The sequence below is a fragment of the Hemiscyllium ocellatum genome, chromosome 7 (assembly GCF_020745735.1).
Source record: "Hemiscyllium ocellatum isolate sHemOce1 chromosome 7, sHemOce1.pat.X.cur, whole genome shotgun sequence".
NCBI classification, from domain to species: domain Eukaryota; kingdom Metazoa; phylum Chordata; class Chondrichthyes; order Orectolobiformes; family Hemiscylliidae; genus Hemiscyllium; species Hemiscyllium ocellatum.
In genome coordinates this window covers 78,801,759-78,824,499 of record NC_083407.1, presented here as the reverse complement: position 1 = coordinate 78,824,499, position 22,741 = coordinate 78,801,759, and the positions used below count along the sequence as shown (strand labels likewise).

At 38.5% G+C, this 22,741-nt stretch overlaps 1 protein-coding gene across 1 annotated transcript in view; it reads right to left on the bottom strand.

Moving 5' to 3' along the window:
- Nucleotides 1-22,481, bottom strand: part of wdr75 (WD repeat domain 75) — a 38,450-nt gene extending 15,969 nt beyond the window's left edge. The window contains exons 1-13 of the mRNA XM_060827361.1: nucleotides 22,380-22,481; nucleotides 20,404-20,533; nucleotides 17,890-17,955; nucleotides 17,706-17,805; nucleotides 15,421-15,545; nucleotides 14,334-14,404; nucleotides 14,115-14,231; nucleotides 13,078-13,166; nucleotides 12,050-12,208; nucleotides 11,507-11,566; nucleotides 11,294-11,409; nucleotides 6,303-6,478; nucleotides 4,654-4,817 (exon numbers count right to left, since the gene is read on the bottom strand). Coding sequence (XP_060683344.1) covers nucleotides 4,654-4,817; nucleotides 6,303-6,478; nucleotides 11,294-11,409; nucleotides 11,507-11,566; nucleotides 12,050-12,208; nucleotides 13,078-13,166; nucleotides 14,115-14,231; nucleotides 14,334-14,404; nucleotides 15,421-15,545; nucleotides 17,706-17,805; nucleotides 17,890-17,955; nucleotides 20,404-20,533; nucleotides 22,380-22,474 — 1,468 coding nt within the window. The 5' untranslated portion in view covers nucleotides 22,475-22,481. The remainder of the gene's footprint in view (nucleotides 1-4,653; nucleotides 4,818-6,302; nucleotides 6,479-11,293; nucleotides 11,410-11,506; nucleotides 11,567-12,049; nucleotides 12,209-13,077; nucleotides 13,167-14,114; nucleotides 14,232-14,333; nucleotides 14,405-15,420; nucleotides 15,546-17,705; nucleotides 17,806-17,889; nucleotides 17,956-20,403; nucleotides 20,534-22,379) is intronic.
- Nucleotides 22,482-22,741: the final 260 nt, after the last annotated feature.

Sequence of the window (22,741 nt, the reverse complement as noted above, 5' to 3'; positions counted from 1 at the left end):
GAGGGAGGGCTTCAGATAGCTAGACCATTGGGATGCCTTCTGGGGAAGGTGGGACCTGTTAACGAAGGATGGGTTGCTCCTGAAATGGAGGGGTACAAATAATCTGGGTGGGAGATTTGTTTTTGTGGTTCGGGAGGGTTTGGCAAGGAAGTGGGAACCAGCGTTACATATCTGAGAGGGGTAGTTGTAGATGGGGCAGTGACAGGATGTAGTGAATCTATCAGGAAGATTTTTCACGTGATGAAACAAAGGGATCAGCTAAAGTGCATCTGCAAGGAATGTCAGAAATAAGAGTGATGAACTTAGAGCATGGATCAGTACTTGGGAATATGATGTTGTGACCATAACAGAGACATGGGTTTCACAAGGGCAGGAATGGTTGCTTGATGTTCCAGGATTTAGAACATTTAAAAAGAATAGGGAGGGTAAAGAAAGAGGAGGGGCTGTAACATTGTTAATCAGAGAGTGCATCACAACTACAAAATCAAAAGGTTGTTGAGGAAGGTTTGTCTACTGAGTCAGTATGGGTGGAAGTCAGGAACAGCAAGGGAGCAGCCACCTCATTGGGTGTTTTCTATAGACCCTCTAGTAAAAGTAGGGAGATTGAAGAACTCATAAGCTGGTAGATTTTGGAAAAATGCAGATATAGCAGGGCTGTTGTTATGGGTGATTTCAACTTTCCCAATATTGACTGGAACCTTAGTGCAGGTGGGTTGGATGGAGCCGTTTTTGTCAGGTGTGTTAAGGAGGGTCAAGCCAATGAGGGGAGAGGCCACTTTGGATTTGGTGCTCAGCAATGAGCCAGGACAGGTGTCAGGTCTCGTGGTGGGAGAACACTTTGGTGACAGTGACCACAACTGCCTCACATTTACCATAGCCTTGGAGAGGGAAAGGAGCAGTTACTAAGGGAAGATATTTTACTTAGGGAAAGGAAATTATGATGCGATCAGACAGGGGTTGGGAAGTACAGATTGGGAAGAATTGTTCCACAGAAAGGGCACATGTGGAGACTGTTTAAGGAGCAGTTGTTGCGAGTGATGCACAAATTTGCTCCCGAGACAGGCAAGGAGGGGTAAGTTTAAGGAACCTTGGATGATGAGAACAGAGGGGCTTCTTGTCAAGAGGAAGGAGGCAGCTTATGTAAGATGGAAGCAGCAAGGATCTAGCACAGCTTTAGAGGATTACAGGCTTACTAGAAAGGAGCTCAGAAATGGACTGAGGAGAGCCATGAGGGGGGCACAAGAAAGGCTTGGCAGGAAGGATTAGGGATACCCAAAGGCATTTTACTCATACGTGAGGAATGAGAGAATGATCAGAGAGAAGGTAGGGCCTGTCAGGGATAACGTAGGGAACTTGTGCATGGAGTCTGAGCAGATAGGGGAAGCCCTAAATGAGCTATTGCTTTAGTTTTCACCAAGGAAAGGACCTTGTTGTGAATGAGAACTTTGAGGAGCTAGGACACAGGCTTGAACAGATCAAGGTTGAAGAAGTTGATGTGCTGGAAATTTTGGCGAACATTAAGATTGATAAGCCCCCAGGACCAGACCAGATTTATCCTAGGATGCTCTGGGAAGCGAGAAAGGAGGTTGCTAACCCGCTGGCAAAGATCTTTCCTTCTTCACTTTCCACGGGAGTTTACTAGAGGATTGGAGGGAGGTGAATGTTGTTCCACTTTTCAAGGGGAGTAGGGAAATCCCTAGCAATAACAGAGTCAGTTTTGTCTATGGTCCGCAAGATTTTGGAAAGAATTCTGAGGGATAGGATTTATGACTATTTGGAAAAGCATAGCGTGATTAAAGGCAGTCAGCGTGGCTTTGTGAGGTGTAGATCTGGCTCTCAAATCTTACTGAATTCTTTGAAGAGGTGATCAGACAGGTCGACTAAGGTTGAGCAATGGATGTGGTGTATCTGGACTTCAGCAAGGCATTTGATAAGGTCCTCCGTGGTAGGCTCATTCATAAAGTCTGGAAGTATGGGATACAGGGAGATTTGGCTGTCTGGATTCAGAATTGGTTGGCTGAGAGAAGGCAGAGTGTGGTTATAGATGGAAAGCATTCTGTCTGGAGGTCAATGTTGAGTGGTGTCCCACAGGGCTCTGTCCTTGGGCCTCTGCACTTTGTCATTTTTACAAATGACTTGGATGAGGAGATTGAGGTCAGTAAATTTGCCAATGACACAAAGGTTGGAGGTGCTGATGATAGAGTGCTATTGCAGGCTGCAGCGCAACATAGACAGGATGCTGAGCTGGGCTGAAAAATATCAGATGGAGTTCAACCTGGATAAATGCAAAGTGATGTAGTTTGGAAGGTCAAAGTCATAAAGATGTACAGCGTTCATAGAGACTTGATTGCTGAATATAGGATTAAAGACAGGATTCTTGGCAGTGTGGAGGAACAGAGGGATCTTGGTGTTTAAGTGCATAGATCCCTCAAAGTTGCCACCCAAGTGGACAGGGTTGTTAAGAAAGCACATGGTGTTTTGGCTTTCATTAACAGGGGGATTGAGTTTAACAGCCGCGAGGTTTTGCTGTAGGTCTACAGTCCCTGGTGAGACCACATTTGGAAAATGGTGTCTAGCCCTGTTTGCCCTACTATAGGAAAGATACAGAGGCTTTGGAGAGGGTGTAAAGAAGGTTTACCAGGATGCTGCCTGGACTGGAGGGCTTATTTTATGAAGAGAGGTTGACTAAGCTCGAATTTTTTGTCAGGAGAGAACAAGGAACACAGATGACCTGATCGAAGTATACAAGGTAATGAGAGGCATAGATAGAGTCAATAGCCAGAGTCATTTCCCCAAAGCAGGATTTATTGGCACATAGTTTTAAGATATTAGGAGGAAGGTATAGAGGAGATGTCAGAGGTAGGTTCTTTATGCAGAGTTGAGAATGCATGGAATGCTTTGCCAGTGGTAGTGGTGGACGCAGTGACATTTAAGTGACTGCTGGACATGCACAGCAGTGAATTGAGGAGTGCGTAGGTTAGGTTATTTTATTTTAGATTAGGAATAATCTCAGCACAATATCATAGGCTGAAGGGCCTGTTCTGTGCTGTACTTTTCTATGTTCAATTAGGATCCAAAAATAGGGATTTCTGTACAGAAGCAGTGGCCAAAGCTGTGTCCTAGGTGCAATGTATTCATTTATCTTCAGCAAGGAAGCAAACATTACCAAAGTCAAAACAGAGAGTTTTCCAAATGGGATGGTGCAAATTAATAAAGAGTTTCAAATGTTACATCCTTCAAAAACAGGACAGGGATAAGTCAAGGATTATAAGCAATTTAAAATTGTTGTTGGGAAGCAATCACTTGCACAAATGTAAAGAAAAGAAAATCAGATGGATTTGTTAAAATCAAATAATGTACAACTTATGTGACTAGATGAGGTTTACGAAGGCAATGTAGTTGATGTTGTGTACATGGACTTCCAAAAAAGTTGAAAAAATTACCAGGTGATAGGCTTAGCTACAAAGTTAGAGCTCATTGAATAAAAGAGACAATAGCAACATGGATTCAAAGTTGGCTAAATGGAAGTAACAGTAGTGATGAACAAATTTTTTTGGACTGGAATAATATATAGGGTCGAGTATACCAACAGTCAGTGATAGAACTGTAGTTTTCTTCTCTGCTTCTAGGCTTTGATGCTAAGGACATAGTTTAAACATTTGCAGATGATCTAAAGCTTGGAACTATTGTGTATAGTGAGGAAGTCTGTGATAGACTTCAACGGATATAGACAGAATTTATTGTAGAGAAGTGTAGTGTTACACTCTGGAAAGAAGAATTGGGAGAGACAATATTAAGGATACAATTCTAAAGTGGCGCAGGAACCGAGGGCACATGTATACAAACAATGAAGGTAGCATGGCAGATTTAGAAAGTGGTAGGTAAGGCATTTGAAATGCTCAGTTTATGAACAAAACTCTAAGTTACAAAAACAAGGAAGATATATTGACCTTTTATAAAACACTGATTCAACTTCAACTAGAGCAAGGTGTCCTTTTTCAGGACACAACTGAAGGAGGATGTGTAGGCACTGGAGAGGGAGCAGAGAAGATTTACGAAAATATAAGAATGACGGCCCAGTCATATAGTTCTTGGAGAGAAGGGGAAGATTTAGAACATCAGAATAAACTGTTTTCATTGGTAGCAGTTCAAGGACCTAAGTTACTCTGTATACCAATGCAGCCAAAATATGACCTAAGGAAATTTTTCAATATAAGAGACGAAGATGTTGAATGTATTGCCTGAGTGTGTGTTGGAAGATTATTCAATTGTCGCTGAACATGTTAGCTAACTAACCAAAGAAAGAAAACTTGCAGACCGACATAGGGTAGAAGTGTGGGACTAGCTGATTGTGGGATCAGTTCAGTGCGTTTGCTGATAATTAACGCAGACACCACGTGCGAAATAACCTCACGGGCTATTACGTTTTGTTGAGCAGGAAATATCGATTTTCGAGTTGCCCGAATTAGTTTTGATATTCAAAAGCACCATAAATGGGAGAAAACAGAAATAAATAGGTCTCTTAATAATTTAGGATTGATGTTCAATTATCCTCAATTATTGATCTGGCACATTACTCAAAGCTCAAAAGAAATTTTTATAAGTGAAGAGGAGCTATCTCAAATGGCTGCTTGTAAATGGCTAAGTACTTACTGTATATATCTGAATCATCTCCAAGAATCCAGACTTTGAACTGGCAATCGAGTCCAGCCGTTACCAACGTAGCTGGCCCACTTCTAGAGCCAGTCAAATTTTGAAAGCAAAGTGCTGAGATGTGGCTCTCATGTGGTGCATTTATCATGGTATTAAGAGCAAAACTGTCATGAGGAAATAAATAAATTTTATTAATTAAAATTACACAGCAAATGACATTTGATATATTTCAATTTATTGCAGTACTTCCCTATCAGAGATATTTAGTGGATCTTAATACCACAACTTATTTGTACAGCTCCTTAATGAAACAGCCCAAGGCCTTTCACAATAGAATTAGTAAAAAAAAGCAAGGACACTAATTTACATCGGCAGATAGTTAGTCAGATGACTGAAAGTTTAATCAAAGAGTTAAATTTTAAAAATCTCGAAGAAGAAATTGAAGTACAGGAAGTTAGAGAGAGAATTCTAGAACATAGGATCTAGAAAACTGGAGACTGTCAGCAGTGGATGAACGGTAATTTAGAATGCAGAGACCAGAATTTGGAATGCTATTTCTAACCCTGTTGGTATTCCATTTTACTTGCATATTAAAGCTATTTATAGCAAGCATGATTCCTGTGAAAACTCTGGAATCAATGAAGGAGCGCCTTCAAACTGTTCCATCTAGCAATTGCTTAAGAAAGTTTATTCTTACTAAAGAAAAGCTAAAGTTCAGTAGCAGAAATAAATAAAATCTCTCCTTTAGATTATAAATTGTATAAGTGCATATAAGCCAAGATTCTTCAAAATACAGGGGTCAAATCTGGCCATTCACTACTATTCTTTAGTTACTCATGATCAAATGAGATTTAGAAATGTGGTCTGATGTGCAAGCCCACACTCCAATCAACTTTGTACATTAACCAGAATTAATCAATGCAATCTAAAGGGGGCAATTATAAATTAAGTTGCTGGTGCAATCACACCCCTTTCTGGAGGTTCTCTCTCTGACACATTCAGCCATTTTCTAGACTTCAGTGTAAAAATGGCTTCTTACATTTACAGATACAATGCCCCTCCCCTTAAGGTATAAAACTGCTTTTAAGTATTTACATCAAGTTTTCGGCTGATGTGCTAACAATGAACTTCACAGGTAAAAGTGGGCATGAATTTAACATTCTGCCTGCTGTGCAATGAATGGATGCAGACTAATTACACAACACTCATCATATCTCTTTTGAGGTTACAAATAAACTCTGAATCATTTATAACAGCCAGTTTAACTATACAGGATGAAGAGTTATACTTCAAGCAGCAAATAATGTTGCTGATAAAGAAAAAAAGCACCGCTTCTAACAAAAACAGCAAAACATTCACACCCTCTGACAGAGGTTTCAAGGACTACTTTCCACCTAACAAGAGAAAGTAACAAATGATTTATATACTTTTAGTAATGTAGCATTATAATAAATATTGCTACAATCAACAGCTACAGTAAAAATTTCAAAAGTCAGTAAAACACTTGACATAATTCAAATATTTTAACTAAAAGGTACAAGAGGTTCATTGCTCTAAATCCAACTTTGTGTGGCTCTATTTAAAGATGATTCAAAAATAAGTTGATGTATTTCATTTCTGTGCATGGAATTTGGGTTTGGAAAACTCACCTCTGTTGTTCCTCAATATAAGCCCAAAATTTCATTTGCTGCTCAAGGTCAGTTGTTTCTTCCTTCCTTTCTTCCACAGTTACCAACCATGTACCCTGACAGTCAAAGACTGCCTTGACCACCTGAGTCTGGTTTAGCCCTGATTGGTGGATATATTCCTTTTGTACTATGTCTAGCTGTGAAATGGAAACAAAATAAAGCAAATTTAGCTGTACCTAAATATTACTAAATTAATCACGTCTGCTTTTTAAATATTTAGAAACTAAAGAATTCTGAAAACTAATTGGAGGGGCCTGGACAATTCTTCTGAGGAAGGGTCACCAGACTCAAAACATCAACTTCTAATATGCTCTTCACAGATGCTGCCAGACCTCTTGAGCATTTCCAGCAACAACTGTTTTTGTTTCTGTACATTCCACTAATGTTCCATATAGTTCTAAGAAGATTAAAACATGGTGTGCCAAGAAATTGTTCAAAATACCAAAAGCATAAAACGTTGCAACAAAACCATTGCTGTGCGTTTGATTGCCAAAGTGTGAAAGACACGTTTGAAGTTACTTCAATGAAAAATTTCATGGAAAAATGACTCAATGATTGGGTATACACACAACATTCATGTAATATTAATAATAGCTGCACACAACTTTGAGCACCATTTGTATATCAAAAATAAGACTGTTTAATAATATAGGGTAAAGAAATGACCTAATATATGGTTTATAAAGTGTCATGCCAGAAGAAAATGTTAACATTGGCCATGGTGGCATTCCAACCTATGTCCCCAGAACATTAGTCTGAGGTTTTGGATTACTAGTCCAAGGGAGGTGATAGGGTAATGGTAATAACACTAGACTAAACATAGAACCCCAAACTAACGTTCTAGGGATATGCGTTCAATTTCCACTCCATCAGCTATAGAAGTTTGACTAATATCTAGAATTAAAAGCTAGCCTTATGGTGATCATGTAACTATTATTGATTTACATAAAGTACATATGGTTCACTGTTGTCCTTTAGGAAGGAAACCTGCCAGTGATGCCCATATCCCATGAAAAAATGAGAAAGGAACAAATTTAGGAATTTATAAATTATCTGTATCTAAAATCCAGCTTTCTGCATTGATACATGTCCGGGATTATTTCTGTGAGAAAAAAGGCTTTTTGGATGAACAGTTAGGTTCTTTGTCATTTCACACTACCAGCATTCTCTATCACTAACATACAATGTTTTTGCTAAATGGTCATGGAGTGTGAATTATTTATTGCTTATTTATATTTATAGTCATTATGTTGAAGAACACTCATTACATGAATAATAGAACAATTAGCTTATGTCATCGGTGGTGTTTAGTCCCAATAACATTACATTTCATTCCATAGGAATCTGCACTCTATCATTTGCATCATGCAATGTATCACTGATGTATATAATTTAAGTTTAGCTTTATTGTTGAGAAAGGTAACATGAGTGCAAAAGAATTGACAAAGCCAAAACTATTGCAGCATTAATTGTGACTGCAAAAGCCCAAGAAAGATTCTAAAACCACTGGTAAGGTAAAACAAGGATTGGGACAGGTAATAACTGCAAAACATGCAAGAAAAAGTGAAACAAACAAAGACAAAAAACAGAAACAAAATGTTTCACTTTTGACAAATTTGCAAGACTGGCTATGTTTCTCCAATATTTGGTTTTTATTTAAAATCGCCAGTATTTATAGTATTTTGCTTTTGAACAAAAAAGGAGGAAAATATCAATAAAACAAGCAAAACGAAAAAGCAGAATAAAATTATATTACAGAATTTTTCACTATTCTTCCAAGGATTAACTCTAGGTACACGGTTTTTAAAATGTGCTTTCAAATTAATACTTGCTTTAATGAAGCTATTTCTCAAGTCAGCCTGATGATGTGAATTAAAAAGCAAACAAGTGTGTTTGCCTCAGATAATAGTCTTTCAGCAAGCATTTACACTTTTTAAGTTTAAATACCTCACCCTTTTTAACCTTTGTAAAAAATTAATTTAAAGAACAACTTTTAGCTATGAACATCAGATTGACATCTCCAGTGACAAGATAGGCATCAGGTTAAAAAAAAACTAACTTTGCTACAGTCATACAATCATAGAAGTGTACAGCATGGAAACAGATCCTTCGGTCCAACCCGTTCATGCCGACTAGATATCCCAACCCAATCTAGTCCCATCTGCCAGCACCTGGCCCATATCCCCGCAAACCTTTCCTATTCATATATCCATCCAGATGCCTTTTAAAATGTTGCAATTGTACTCGCCTCCACCACGTCCTCTGGCAGCTCATTCCATACATGGAGCACACTCTGAAAATGCTGCCCCTTAGGTCTCTTTTATACATGTTTTTCCCCTCACCCTAGACTTTTCCCCTAGTTCTGGACTCCCCCACCCCAGGGAAAAGACTGTATTTATCCTATCCATGCCCCTCAATTTTGTAAACCTCTATAAAAAGGTCACCCCTCAGCCTCCAAGGAAAACAGCCCATGCCTATCCAACCTCTCCCTATAGCTCAAATCCTCCAAACCTGGCAACATCCTTGTAAAGCTTTTCTGAACTGAAAATGTGTTGCTGGAAAAGCGCAGGTCAGGCAGCATCCAAGAAGGAAGGAAAATCGACGTTTCGGACATGAGCCTGATTCCTGAAGAAGGGCTCATGCCCGAAACGTCAATTCTCCTGCTCCTTGGATGCTGCCTAACCTGCTGCGCTTTTCCAGCAACACATTTTCAGCTCTGATCTCCAGCATCTGCAGTCCTCACATTCTCCTAAAAGCTTTTCTGAACCCTTTCAAGTCTCTCAACATCTTTCCAACAATATTCCAACAGTGGCCTAACTCAAGTATTATTAAATTAATCATGTCTACTATTTTAATATTTAGAAACAGCCAATGAATGCTGAACATTAACTTTTCCTGATCAGGATTTTTAAATAATCAATTGGACCACAAGAACTTTTAGAAGAGAACACTGTGATATCTATGTTTGAAGTGCTGAAAAATATTTAAACTGCTCACCTAGTTTAAGAAAGAAAGTCTTGCATTTTTGGGTTGCATCGCTTACGCATTTCTTTTCCAGACTGATGCAGAATTTTAGTTAGATTGATTGAACAAAATAAATTTAGTAGCCAGTGTTGCATTATTTGTTCACATTACTGTGGTACAAACATAACAGTGTAACGCACCAAAATCTGCTGTAAAGCATTATTGGTTAAGACATTTTTCTTCAGCATTCAGCACAAACATTGTTTGCACCTATAAATTACTAGGAGGTTGAGCTAACTACAGTTCAACAAGACATAGGACAATTAGTGAGCAACAGGACCAACAGCTTATCTCAAGAAATGGGCTTTAAGGATAACAAAAAACAAACTTGGAACGATAGGGAAGGAAGTTAATTGAAAGAATCGATAAAGTGTGGAGCTGGAAAAGGCACAGCAGGTCAGGCAGCATCTGATGGGCAAGAAAGTTGATGTTTTGGGCATAACCCTTCATCAGGGTCCTGATGCCCAAAATGTGGACTCTCTTGCTCTTCAGATGCTGCATGACCTCCTGTGCCTTTTCCAGTGCCACACTTTATCGAATCTGACTCGCCTGCATCTGCAGTCCTCACTATCTCCTAATTGATTGTTAACCTAATTTGACTGTCAAGAGAAATGACGAAGAAACCATTGAGTTAAAGAGAAAAAGCAAGAGAACAGGAAGAGGAAAGAGAAAATGTTTAAAACCTCTTTAGAATATTTAAGACAATCAAAAATGCGACTCCAGTTTCACTTATCCCTTTCTGGTTTAGAATATACTGAATTATAGCGTACGATTAATCATCTAATCATTAAGAAAGTCTCTGTGCAGTTAAATACCAATTCTAACATTGTGATGAGCTTAATTTACTAATAAGAATTTCTTGATAATTGTATGGTTAAATGGCAAGCTGATGCTGTCATAAGACTAATGATGAATTGGCACAAATTATCCAACAACTGGTGATGAGCGCAAGTCATGCAGTATTTGCCACATGCTAGCAATGACATGATGTTTTGCTTTGTCAGCAAATTCTAGGTCATTGTTTCAAATTAAACTCAGCCTGATCTTATTTACATGCAATTTACTTCACAAAAGATTAAGCAGTCAAAAAGTATAGAGAATTCATCCAGATTAAAAAATGGCTTGACTGTTACAACTTGGACAAACCCAGTCCCCACAATGTATGTCTTGCAAGTAAAGATTGGGTGGTGTATGTTAATTACAAGAGAAGAAACTCCTGATGCCCAAAATGTGGTACCTATGGCAGTCCTCAATTCATAACAGAGGAATTATAAAAGGTTGAATTAAAGACAGAAAAATCAAATGACCACAATAAATAAATACTAAGAATAGAAACTGAACAACTCAACTCAAGAAACTGATTCGAAATCTACACAAAAACTGTTAACCAAAACTAACCAAAGGCCACCCATTCAGGTAATCCTAAAATTACTGTGAATACCCTAATTTATTATTGCTCTAAAAGCTAGGCATTACATTTAATCAGTGGTCAAAACCTCAAACAGTTAAGAAAAATAATAAAAAAAACTGTCTCATTTGTCCTATACCACACAATTATGTTATCAACATGAACTGCTTTAAAACATTGATCCCTACACCAACAAAATAGACCTTATCCAGAATTTCCAAACACATACTGACAATCATAAATGTAACAAGTATTTCACGTGATGACTTAGATAACCTCATGCACCTTAAATAGATGAAAAATGCATCAGTTCAAGAAATACTTTGAAATGCAATGAGTTGATGCGTAAACACTACAGTTTTTTTAAAATCAGAACCTAAGCTTACAATGGCAAACCAGGAACCCAAGTCATGGGATTCTGTTACATTATGGGACAAGTGCAGCAACAAAAAGCTTAAAGCATGATTTTTTTTCATTAAAATATGAATAGACAAAATTGAAAATAACTGCACACACTTACATTGTACAACTGCTTGTCACTCTGGAGTGAATAAAATTGCAAATGCCCTGGTTTCCCATTTAGAACCAGAGCTTTGCTTCTTGGATCAAGCATTAAACCAGTTAAAACCTCCTGACCTGTAAAAGAAACAAAATAAAAAATGGAAAACAACTGAGTGCCAATGAAATGGTGATACAAATAGCTCGTTCAAACAAGTCTCAGCCAGATACATACCTTTAACTAAACCTTGGATTATGGCAGAAACAGTCAAATTGCTTTGGATGGTGATTATTTCTGAAAGAAAAATCCCAAGATGTGATATCGAAAAGTTGAAACAGGATGCCCAGGGGATTGGGACAGATAGTCAAATTAGAAACATTACAAAATTAGACAAGATCATAGAAGATAAAAGATGAACAAGTTTGAAATACGTGAGTCTAAATGCACAAAGTGTGATTAATAAACTGATTAGCTACAGCACAAATAGCCACTTGCAAGGCCATATTGGATGCTTAATAACCTTGGGTACAAGATATTTGGGAAATAAAACAATGGAGGAGGAATGGCAGATCAAGCTAATCACTAAAATGCAATTATTTAGATTAACAAATGTTTCGGAATTAAACAAATCGGTATCAAATGCTGATCCTGCCATTTCAAAAGCTAGCAAAGTCTAACCTTTGAAAGTTTTAAATAGAATTAACCAAATAAGCAATAGAACTATAAAGTAAAAACTTTGCTGAAATACAGTGACTCTAATAAGTTTCTAACTCTTACTATTATCACTGTGAGATGTGCAATGCAAGACACCATCAGGTGAGGTTGCAATATGTTCAATCGCTCCTCCAAGTCGAGGCAGAAACTCTTTCTTTGTTTCAGATTTATACCGCCATTGAACCAGTACAGACTCCACTCCTCCAGAGAGTAAACTAGTGCCTGTTAAAAAGCCACAGTAAAATGAATCAGCCAAGAATATTTTTCTAGTCTTGCACAAATAGTTGTCACCATAAAATCTCAATTAAAAAATTCTCAGCCTAAAAAGATGCTCTACGATGCAAAGAACACAATCACTGCCAACTTGACTTAAAATTCTCAAAAGTTTGGTTGAATCTTAACTGTCCTTTTAATTGCTAGTCAGCAACTAAGCTCAAAGCTAATTAGGAATAGGCAACAAAATCTAGCCTTGCAGAAGATGCCCACACTCCATGAAATAACTTAAAAAAGGATGCAGAAGACATTTCTCAGAATGGTTTCAGGTAGGAGGAAAATTTTACCACAAGTTTAGTTTGATGGAACTATGCTCATCTTGGAGCCAGGAGTTTGATGAAATATGTGACAGTGCTGTACGATACTTCGGTAAGTTTAGAGGTAAACAAAATAAAAAGCTTATTCCTATTAGCTGATAGGTTTAAAATTTTGGACAGAGGAAAAATGATGAATTTTTTTTAAAAATGCAATGTCGGTGGAAGCAGAGACATTGATTTTAAAAATATATTCAGTAGTCATTTGATGGAATGAAACTTGCAATGCGGTAGGGAGAGAGCAGGTGGACAGAATTGACTGGACTGGTCTGCTGACAATCAGCAATGACCTTCTTGTCACGAAATGAAGATGACAAATTCCTAATTCATTCTCTTCAGAAAATGAAAAATCATCAAAATTTTAATATGTATAGTATTAAAATTTTAATTTCCATACAAATTAAAAATCTTCAGAAACTTGTGTACTATGATAATGTAAGAAGAAAAAAAAATGTCTCCCACTTAAAGGCTGGTCAAGTTAGAAATTTGAACATATTTCCCTACCTTCTGCTGAGAAGATCAGATCATTGACTACATTGTGATGCCAGTGTTGGGTTGAATAGGTATACTCCTGTTTGTTACTGATGTTCCTCCTAGAAAATTGAAAATTCACATCAACCCTAGGAACTTTTCACTTTTCAAAAGAGTCTATTTTCCTTTCAAAGAAAAATAAAAATGCTCAATTACATTGTGTGATGGGAATAATTCAATATTAAAAATGTACAAAAAGTATTCTTATACATGAAACACTTGGAAAACTTCATAATTGTATGAGTTCCCACTTTAATTCAATTTTTATGCTTTGAAACATTCTGAATGACCAGCTGCTTTTATGGAACAGCATATTAAATAGACCAGAACATGCTCATGGAGATTGCTAATTGCTAACACATTTCAGTCAAGGCTGCAGATTGAAAAACATTTTGCATTTTTTTTCTACGTTTATGCTTCAATGTCAAATGCTGTTTAATATACTGATTCCTGAAACAATTCTTAAAACAAGTCATGACATTTTAGCAACGGTCTTAGTCCCTAAACACTCCTTTCTCGCATTGAAAGTAATGGAGCATCCCATTGTTATGTAGATCTTTGCAGTTTTTACTGTTGAACATGTCGAACAGAATTACATACATGGGAATTCCATCAGAATGGGATTATTAAAGCCTGCATTTTAGCAGTTACAAAATAATGAAAGAATGAAAAGCTTTTATCATCAGTTTGTAAACTATAATAAGGAGGAAGAGAGAGAATGAATTCCAACAGGCATTTTGAAAAATACAGGACGAACTCCACATCAGTGGGTCCAGTTTCTGCAGTTTCAGTTACCCATTACATTAACCGAAAACATTATAGGGAATGTTTCAGAACCAGGGACCAGGGCTGCTGGGAAGGCACATTTCCCATTTAAATGAATGGGTTCACACCGTGGTTTCGGGCCTCCGCGATAGGTCTTGGAACCTATCCCCTGCATAGGGGACAGGGGGGAGGGGACAGCACATAAACTACTATAACACCAAAATTAAGATAACTAAATACCATACCAGAGCCGAATTTTACCATCTTTGTGGCCTGTTGCTATACAGTCTTCCTTTGGATGACAGGCTACACACGTAAACACATTGTTAGCTCCTTTCCGATCTTTGCTACTCAAGGGAAACCTTAAAATGTAAATCAGCATAAGATTATTCTTCTGTTGCCTAGGTTGTAAATAGATTGTTTCTTCAAACAGAGAATGCAGAAGAAAAATGAAAGTTTCCAACCTGTAGTACTTTCTCCTTTTAAAGAGAAGCACACGAAGTTCAAGAGATTTGACTGAAGCAACAAACTGACCCTGTTAATAGAAAACAATTGTTTTGGAGAAAATAAAAAAAACATTTTGCATTCTGATGTCATTTAAACTGACCAAAGGAGTATAAAATACATGAAGTTGAGAGATGCATGGCTGCTATAGGAAAGATGTTGTGAAACCTGCAAGGATTCAGAAAAGATCTACAAGGATGTTATCGGAGTTGTTGGGTTTGAGCTATAGGGAGAGATTGAATAGAGCATTGGAGGATGAGAGAGTGACCTTGGATTTATAAAATCATGAAGGGCATGGATAAAGGTAGTCAAAGCCTTTTCCCTTGGGTAATGAAGGCCAAAACTCGAGGGCATAAGTTTAAAGTTAGAGGGGAAAGATTTAAAAGGGACATATGGGGCAACTTTTTCACACAGAGGGTGGTACGTATATGGAATGAGCTGCTGGAGGTAGTGGTTGAAGCTGGTACAATTACAACATTTAAAAGGCATCTGTATGGGTAAATAAATAGGAAAGGTTTGGTGGGACTAGATTAATGTAGAATATCTGTTTGGCATGGACGTGTTGGACCAAAGGGCCTGATTCCATGCTGTACATCTCTTTGAATATTTCTATTTTAAAACTTAATTAATTCATTCAAAAAGGTTAACTTCCTCATCATGTAACTTTTATCTCTGAATAAAAATTTGGATACATAAATTACCAGTAACAGCTATTTTCTACAATGTAATAGTTACAGAAAGAACATCCCTCTCACTCCATAGACAGTCAGCTAGTACTTTGGCGACAGGTTAATCTCTCATTGAATAAAACTTTATTTCTCTAGCTATAAATATCATGCGTCATTAAACAAGGACACAACTGGACATTAAATTATGTTTGCACTTTTCCCTGTCAGGAAAGGTTTATTGTAATCCATAATCTTGTTTCATTAATCAACATAATTGAGATAAGTTAAAATTATTTTTTAAAAATCAAGTGTAAGACAGTAAATTCTGTTCTGTTTACAATGATTTTTAATTTACAGCTGGTTAAACGAGGAGTCCTACCTCTCTGCCAAAAGCTATTGATTTCGGTGACTGATGTACATCATCCAAAACGACAGTTACGTCTTTAACTGCAACCTCTTGATCGGTTGACTTTGGCAGATTGATGGACACCAACTGAAAATTCTCTGGAGAACAGCAGAAATCGCAAAGCATGGCCACAATTTACATATGAACAAGTACAACATTTAACAATGACCCTCAAATTTTACTTCCATGATGTAATTTAAAAGCATTCCAATGACTACCAAAACCTAAAGTGCAAACAGAATGAAAATCCAATATTACACTTGGTTAGAGAAAAAAGACCAATTGAAAATGATTGCTAAATTAATAATTACATACAGCCTTTGGTAGTACAGGACCTGAATACTACTGAAAACAAACAGATTACCAAAGCTTCTCATTTTGTACTCATACTAAAAATGTAAAAGTTCAAACAATTGAAATAATTTATCTTTCCCTGGTTGTTTTCCCTCCATCCAGAATATGATTTTATTTTTCATTTGATTTTTAGTTACATGTCGATATTTCATAGCTTTGTTTACCTGTGGCTAAAACTTACTCGTGTGTAGTGAACATTAGTCTAGTTAAATAGAGGAACCTGGTTAGTGTTTTCAGTTAACCTGATTTTATCAGACAGAAACTTTGCAGACTTTCTTTAAATCATTAACTATCATAACATCCCAGAGCAAACAGGGCTTGAGAATCAGTGCACTTTCACATGTCTGCTGCAACATGAACTGGACGGATTATCTTAAATTGGTTCTGGTGCAGCTATTAGCACTTACAGGATTGCTCAAAAAGTGCTGCTCAGCTGTGGAATCGCAACTAACAATCTTGCTTTAGGTTATGCAAAGTGGGCTGGTTGAGTATGATCTGTATTCAACTTATTACGAATAGCCAAAAAAAAGTTTAATTCCATAAGTTAAGCATTGGCACATACAGACTACATCTGGATGTAGGTTTGCTTGCTGAACTGGAAGGTTCATTTCCAGATGTTTTGTCTCGGTAACATCTTCAGTAAGCCTCCGGGTGAAGCACTGCTGATGATTTCTGCTTTCTATTTATGTGTTTGGGTTTCTTTGGGTTGGTGATGTCATTTCCTCTGATGTCATTTCCTGTTCGTTTTCTCAGGGGGTAGTAGATGGGGTGTAACGTGATGAGTTTGTTAATAGAGTTCCAGTTGGAATGTCATGCTTCTAGGAATTCTCGTGCGTGTCTCTGTTTGGCTTGTCCTAATACCGTGCAAGAACTGTAATAAACACTATATTGGACCAACAGATAGAAAACTAGTCACCAGAATACATGAACATCAACTAGCCACAAAACGACGTGACCCTCTCTCACTAGTATCCTTACATACAGATAAGGAAGGACACCATTTCGATTGGGACAATACTTCCAACCTAGGACAAGCCAAACAGAGACATGCACGAGAATTTCTAGAAGCGTGGCATTCCAACCGGAACTCTATCAACAAACACATCTATCTGGGCCCCATTTACCACCCCCTGAGAAAAAGAACAGGAAATGACATCTGCATAGAAAGTGACATCACCATCCTAAAGAAACCCAAATTTCTAAACAGAAAGCAGAAATCATCAGCACTGCTTCGCCTGGAGGTCCATTGAGGATGTTACCTAGTAGGGTGACAATGTCTGGAAATGAATCTTCCAGCTCAGCAAGCAAACCTATATCCAGAACCTCAACCTGAGCTACAAATCTTCTCAAAACTCACTAAGTACAGACTACATACCTGGCATCATACTGAGACTGAAATTCATATATGGTGCTGTTTAATTATGTGGTAGGCAGAATGTTATTTTGGGAATGACAGAACTATTATACAGGATCATCATTTGTCTTGTCATTGCATATTTCCAGAGTAAAATAGCTTTCTTTATCTGGGAGAGTTGTTCAAATTTTTGAAATATGTTGCCTATCCAGGATAATGTGAGTTGGCCAGGTACGTTTCAGCTTGAATAATACTTACATGCAGATCAAAGAGCTTAAAACTCAGCTAGGTTGCCTGTTCATGTCAAACTCCTACAAAGATTATGTTACAAAACAAAAAGGATATATGACCAATGCTTAAAGGTCAATATGCTTAGAGAATAGAGCACTGGATATTAAAATACAGTTGATTATATTAGCATTAAACAGCTTTGAGTGTTAAATATTCATACTTGTTTTCTATTTAAGTGCACAAACAATGCAATGTTGGCAAAGCAGAAGGCTTATTAAATCAGATTTCAAAACTGATTTGTAAACTTTTTTTTAGTTACCTGAGATTTCAGTATCATCTTTTGGAACAATAGCAAAGATGGACTTTTCGTCAGCAGCAGATGTGTACAGGGCAAGCAGTTTAAAGTCCACAACAAAGGTCTATAGAGGAAAATTATGGTTAATGCATATTTTAAAAAACATTAAAATTCTTTATGCTGCAGTTTAAAGTACACCACCACTTACTTTTATTAAGATTCCATCTGTGAAGTCCCAAAGTCTAATTGTGCCATCCAATGATGTAGAATACAACTATAAACAAATAACCAAATCATCATTAACCATTTGAAAAAGACATTTCATTGAAGTTATTCTTCACATAAGTTAAACTGCATAGGCTTCATATGTTATTAAACTATTATGCAAATTTTAACTGTGATGATACTATGGCTTCAAGAGGTGCATTTTGTCCTGGTTTTAAGATGAGACAGAGGTCTGACAGTCTGCTCAAACCCCATAAGTAGATATCTTGTGAACTCTTGGATTTTTTCAGCTGGAACAATGGAAACAGCCTGAATTGATGGGGTCAAGCTGCCACAGAACTGGGATTTTTAGTTTCAGCTTTCTGCAGTTGCTGCGGTCTTGAAAATAGATGTGGAAGTTCTTAATCTCATCTCTGTTAAAGCTAAAAGTTGGGTTTCTCTTCCTGTTGCTAGAATTGCATGTGAGACAATCTATTTTACTGAATTTGCTTGTGCCAAGATTGTATTTATGGGATGTTATTATATTGGAACAGTGAATACATTATTTTGTCACACATTTTGATAGAGTTACAGTTAAGCCAATTCTTTTTGTCTTTTTTAAACTGTCGTGTAAAAATAAATTGTGTTTTGCTTAAAGTAGTTTGACCAATTGAATTGCATCTGGAATGCAATGCCTTACATTTACCTTTAAAATAGGAAAAAGTTAGGGTCTAAGTTATCTTAATATATTTTAAAGGGGTTTGCCCTGGTCCATATTATAATCAAATAACAGTTATTATTTAGGTTCTCAGCAATGCCAGATAAGGAATCTTTCTCCACGTAACAAAGAAAAACAAACCACATCAATAGCTGTGATGGTCCAATATTTTATGAAAACTTTCATTATATGGAAGACAGGATCCCCTTTTCTGCCTGATAGAAAAAAAAGCAATACCACTGCTTTCCATCAGTTATAGCTAATAAGTCATGAATGGAACAAAAACAGAGTGCTGGTGAAACTCAGGAGGTCTGGCAGCATTTAAGGAAAGGAGTCAGAGTTAATGTTTCAAGTCTGGCGACTCTTCATGAGAAGGATGGGTTGAGAAACAGATCAGCCATGGTCAAATGGAGGAGCAGACTCAATGAGCTAATTCTGCTCCTTTATTTAATAGTCTTATTCACTACCCCAATCTACAGGCAAGAGAGGACACATTTGTTTCACCTTAGACTTTAGATACATGCACAGAATTTTAAATGCTGTCAGATCTTTCAGCCAGACTATTTTTGTTCTAATCATATTGTTTGACTAGAGAGGAAAATAAAAGTTCTGTATCACCAGAAATATTCCACAGGGATCGGTTCTGGTCCTTCCTTGTCATTTATATAAATGATTTGGATGAGAATATGGAAAGCATGGTTAATATGATTGCGGACGACATCAAAACCGATGACACAGTAGACAGCAAAGATAGTTTACGATTATAATGGGGTCGTGGTCAAATGGGTCAATGGCTGTAAAATGGCACATGGGAGTTCAATCTAAACAAATGCAAGGTGTCACATTTTGGTACAATAAACAGGGTAGGACTTCTACAGTTAATAGTAGGGCCTTGGGTTGTGCTATAGAACTGGGGGGATTTGGGCATTTACGTTTTTGAAGTTCAGTAGATGGGGTGGTTAAAAATGTGTTCAGCACAATTGCCTTCATCGCTCAATCCTCCAAGCATAGGAGTTGGGAAGTCATTGAGATTGTACAGGACACTGTTGAGGCCTCTTCTGGAGTACTGCGTCCAGTTTTGTCATCCAGTTGTAAGAGTATTAAGTTGGAGAGGGCTCTGAAGAGATTTATCAGGATGCTGCCAGGTATAGTACGTTTGAATTACAAGGAATGGCTGGATAGGCTGGGAGTTGTTTTTACTGGAGCATAGGAGGTTTAGAGATGACCTTTTAGAAGTGTTTAAAAGTATGAGGGATATAGAAAGTTTTAATGGTAGGTGCCCTTTTCTTGAGATGGGGGATTTCAAGATCGGGGGCACATTTTCAAAGAGAGAAAGATTTGAAAAAAAGGGGCTTTTTTTTTCTTATAGAGGGTGTTTCACGTGTGGAATGAACATCCAGGAGAATTGGAGGATGTGGGCACAATTACAATGTTTAAAAGACATAGGAAAGGTTTGGAGGGATATAGGTCTGGGCCAGGCACATGGAACTAGTTTAGTTTGGGATTATAGTCAGCATGGACTGGTTGGACCGAAGGGTCTGTTTCCATGCTATATGACTGACTTGAAAACTAATTGTGTCACTTCCATTCAGAAGAACGTTTACAAGTGTATTAAGTCAGTTGGGATGTGTTCCATTTGCTAATAGTGACAACACAGCCACCAACACATCAAATCAGTCTCCAGTATCTTCTACACAAAACTCACTTATGTACCGCGCTGCATTGATTGTGCTATAAATGTTACACTGTAGTAAAGCTCTGTTGTGGCCAAAGATTAACTCTAAAACAAAACTGACTTACCTGCAAATGATTTCTGGGATTAAGCTGAATGCCTGTGACAAGATTCTTATGGCCTTGCAGAACACGTACACATTCCTCTGTAGCTGTACTATATACTTTCACAAAATCGCCTGATGCACACAACAAATATCTGCAGAATGAATATTAAGTTTCTGAGAACTACTTTGAAAACTGAAACAGAAAAGATTAAGAAAATAAGTTCCATTCTGCTTTTAAAAAAGGTTATCTGAAAAGCATTGTAAGAATTTTGCATTTCTACACTTTTTGTATTGAATTCATCCCACACGATATTAGAGTAGCTGAAATCCTCCTAATTATTGCCCTTTGAGATATTCTTAATGTGTTTACATATTATCTCTTATCCTCCTTCACCTCTGAGGGTCTCTAACATATTCTCAAGCAATGTAATTACCCCATTTTTTATCTTCAGTTCAACCACTGGGCATATTATTTTCTTAACCAATAATGTAACTTTGATTATTCTTCCTATCTACCCCATACCAAATTCCTGTAACAGGAATATTGTTACCATTCACACCCTAGTTTAAGCCACATTTCATTAACAGCCAGATCTTGAGGGTCATCGTCAGCATACCATGTTAATCACTAGAGTCACTGCATTATGTGTACCATTAACAATGAAGAATAACTCATTTGTTGTCTATTTTCTAGACTTTGTTTCCTCTCCGCCTTTCATTCTCACTTATCAATTTTCTGCCTAATATTTCCCGCTATTTTCCTTGAATAAACTGTTGTCAGGTTCCAATCATTCCAAATCCTTGATCCAACGCCACTGAGGTGCAATCCTTCCTAGTTATACATGGTCCACTTTTCCCAAAACTAGACTCATACCCCTAAAATTCTTTAAGTACTCTCTCAAGATGAGCATTATCTTCCTACCTGTCACACAGCAGTATGGGTAATCTGAAGACTCCTACCTTGGGGGGCAGGGGGAGAGTGAGGAGAAGAAAGAGGGGAAATGAGGAAACTGGTGAAGTTCACATTGATGCCCTGGGGTTGATATGTTCCAAGGCGGAAGATGAGGCGTTCTTCCTCCAGGCATTGGGTGGTGAGTGAGCAGTGGTGGAGGCGGCCCAGGACCTGCATATCCTCGGCAGAGTGGAAAGGGGAGTTGAAATGTTGGGCCACGGGGCAGTTGGGTTGATTGGTGCAGGTGTCCCAGAGATGTTCCCTGAAGCGCTCTGCGAGGAGGCATCCGGTCTCCCCAATGTACAGGAGACCACATCGGGAGCAACAGATACAATAAACGACATTGGTGGATGTGCAGGTAAAATTTTGATGGATGTAGAAGGCTCCTTTAGGGCCTTGGATGAAGTGAGGGAGGTGGTTTGAGCACAGGTTTTGCAATTCCTGCAGTGGCAGGGGAAGATGCCAGGACAGGAGGGTGGGTTGTTGGGGGGCATGGACCTGACTACCTAGTCAGATCCGCGCTCCCCAACAACCCACCCTCCCTCCTGGCACATCCCAAAGACGAGTTACCAAACGAGTGAATCTCCTCGCCTTTTCGTGACTTTAAAGAGGGACGGAGTCTCCATTTTATTAGTTACAGGTTAACCCGTGTGATTGAAGATACAAGTACAACACATGAAGGCACAATAATAAACAAGAGGATATTGGGGAGAAACTGTCAGGAGTACACCTTCAGCATCCCGACGAGAACGTTACAACCAAGGAACACCAGGCTCCAGTGGTGCACTCACTGGCGGCGTATGCAGCAAAGCCTCCCAGCCTGCTTCACAGATGGTGGGCGACTGTCCCAGTTCCAGGACTAAGAGAGAGAGAGACAGCGAGAGCCAGGACTAGGCCCTCACTCCCTCCATAGCAACTCACTGCAGCCTCACCGGGTACCATGAGAATGTACCCGAGCCTGCGACATCCCAGAGCAGGCAGGCAGGCAGCCACGTGGCTGCTAGTAGCCGGGCTCCCCGGCAGTCGCAGCATCAGATGGCACTCACCTGTTGTCGACCGAGAAGAGCGGCCGCCTGTAGTTGATTTTGCTGCCGCCGGTGCGGATCACGCGCACGTCATCCCGAACGGTCTTTTCCACCATCTTCCCTGACCTTACCACCACGTGGTCTGGGGGCAGAGGGCGGGGCTTGGGAGGCGTGACGACAAGTGGCGGGCTCAGACCGCCCACTGGAGGGGCGGGGCTTGTTTGTTGCGTGTGACATCAGAGGGGTGGGCTCTGTTCACAGGAGCCATTCGAAAGGCGGGGCTTGTTGCGTGTGACGTCATAGGGGCGATGTGGAGGAGCTGGTGTTACGCTGGTTTGGGTAAAGTTAAAACTCACAGAACATCAGCTCATAATCCAACAGGT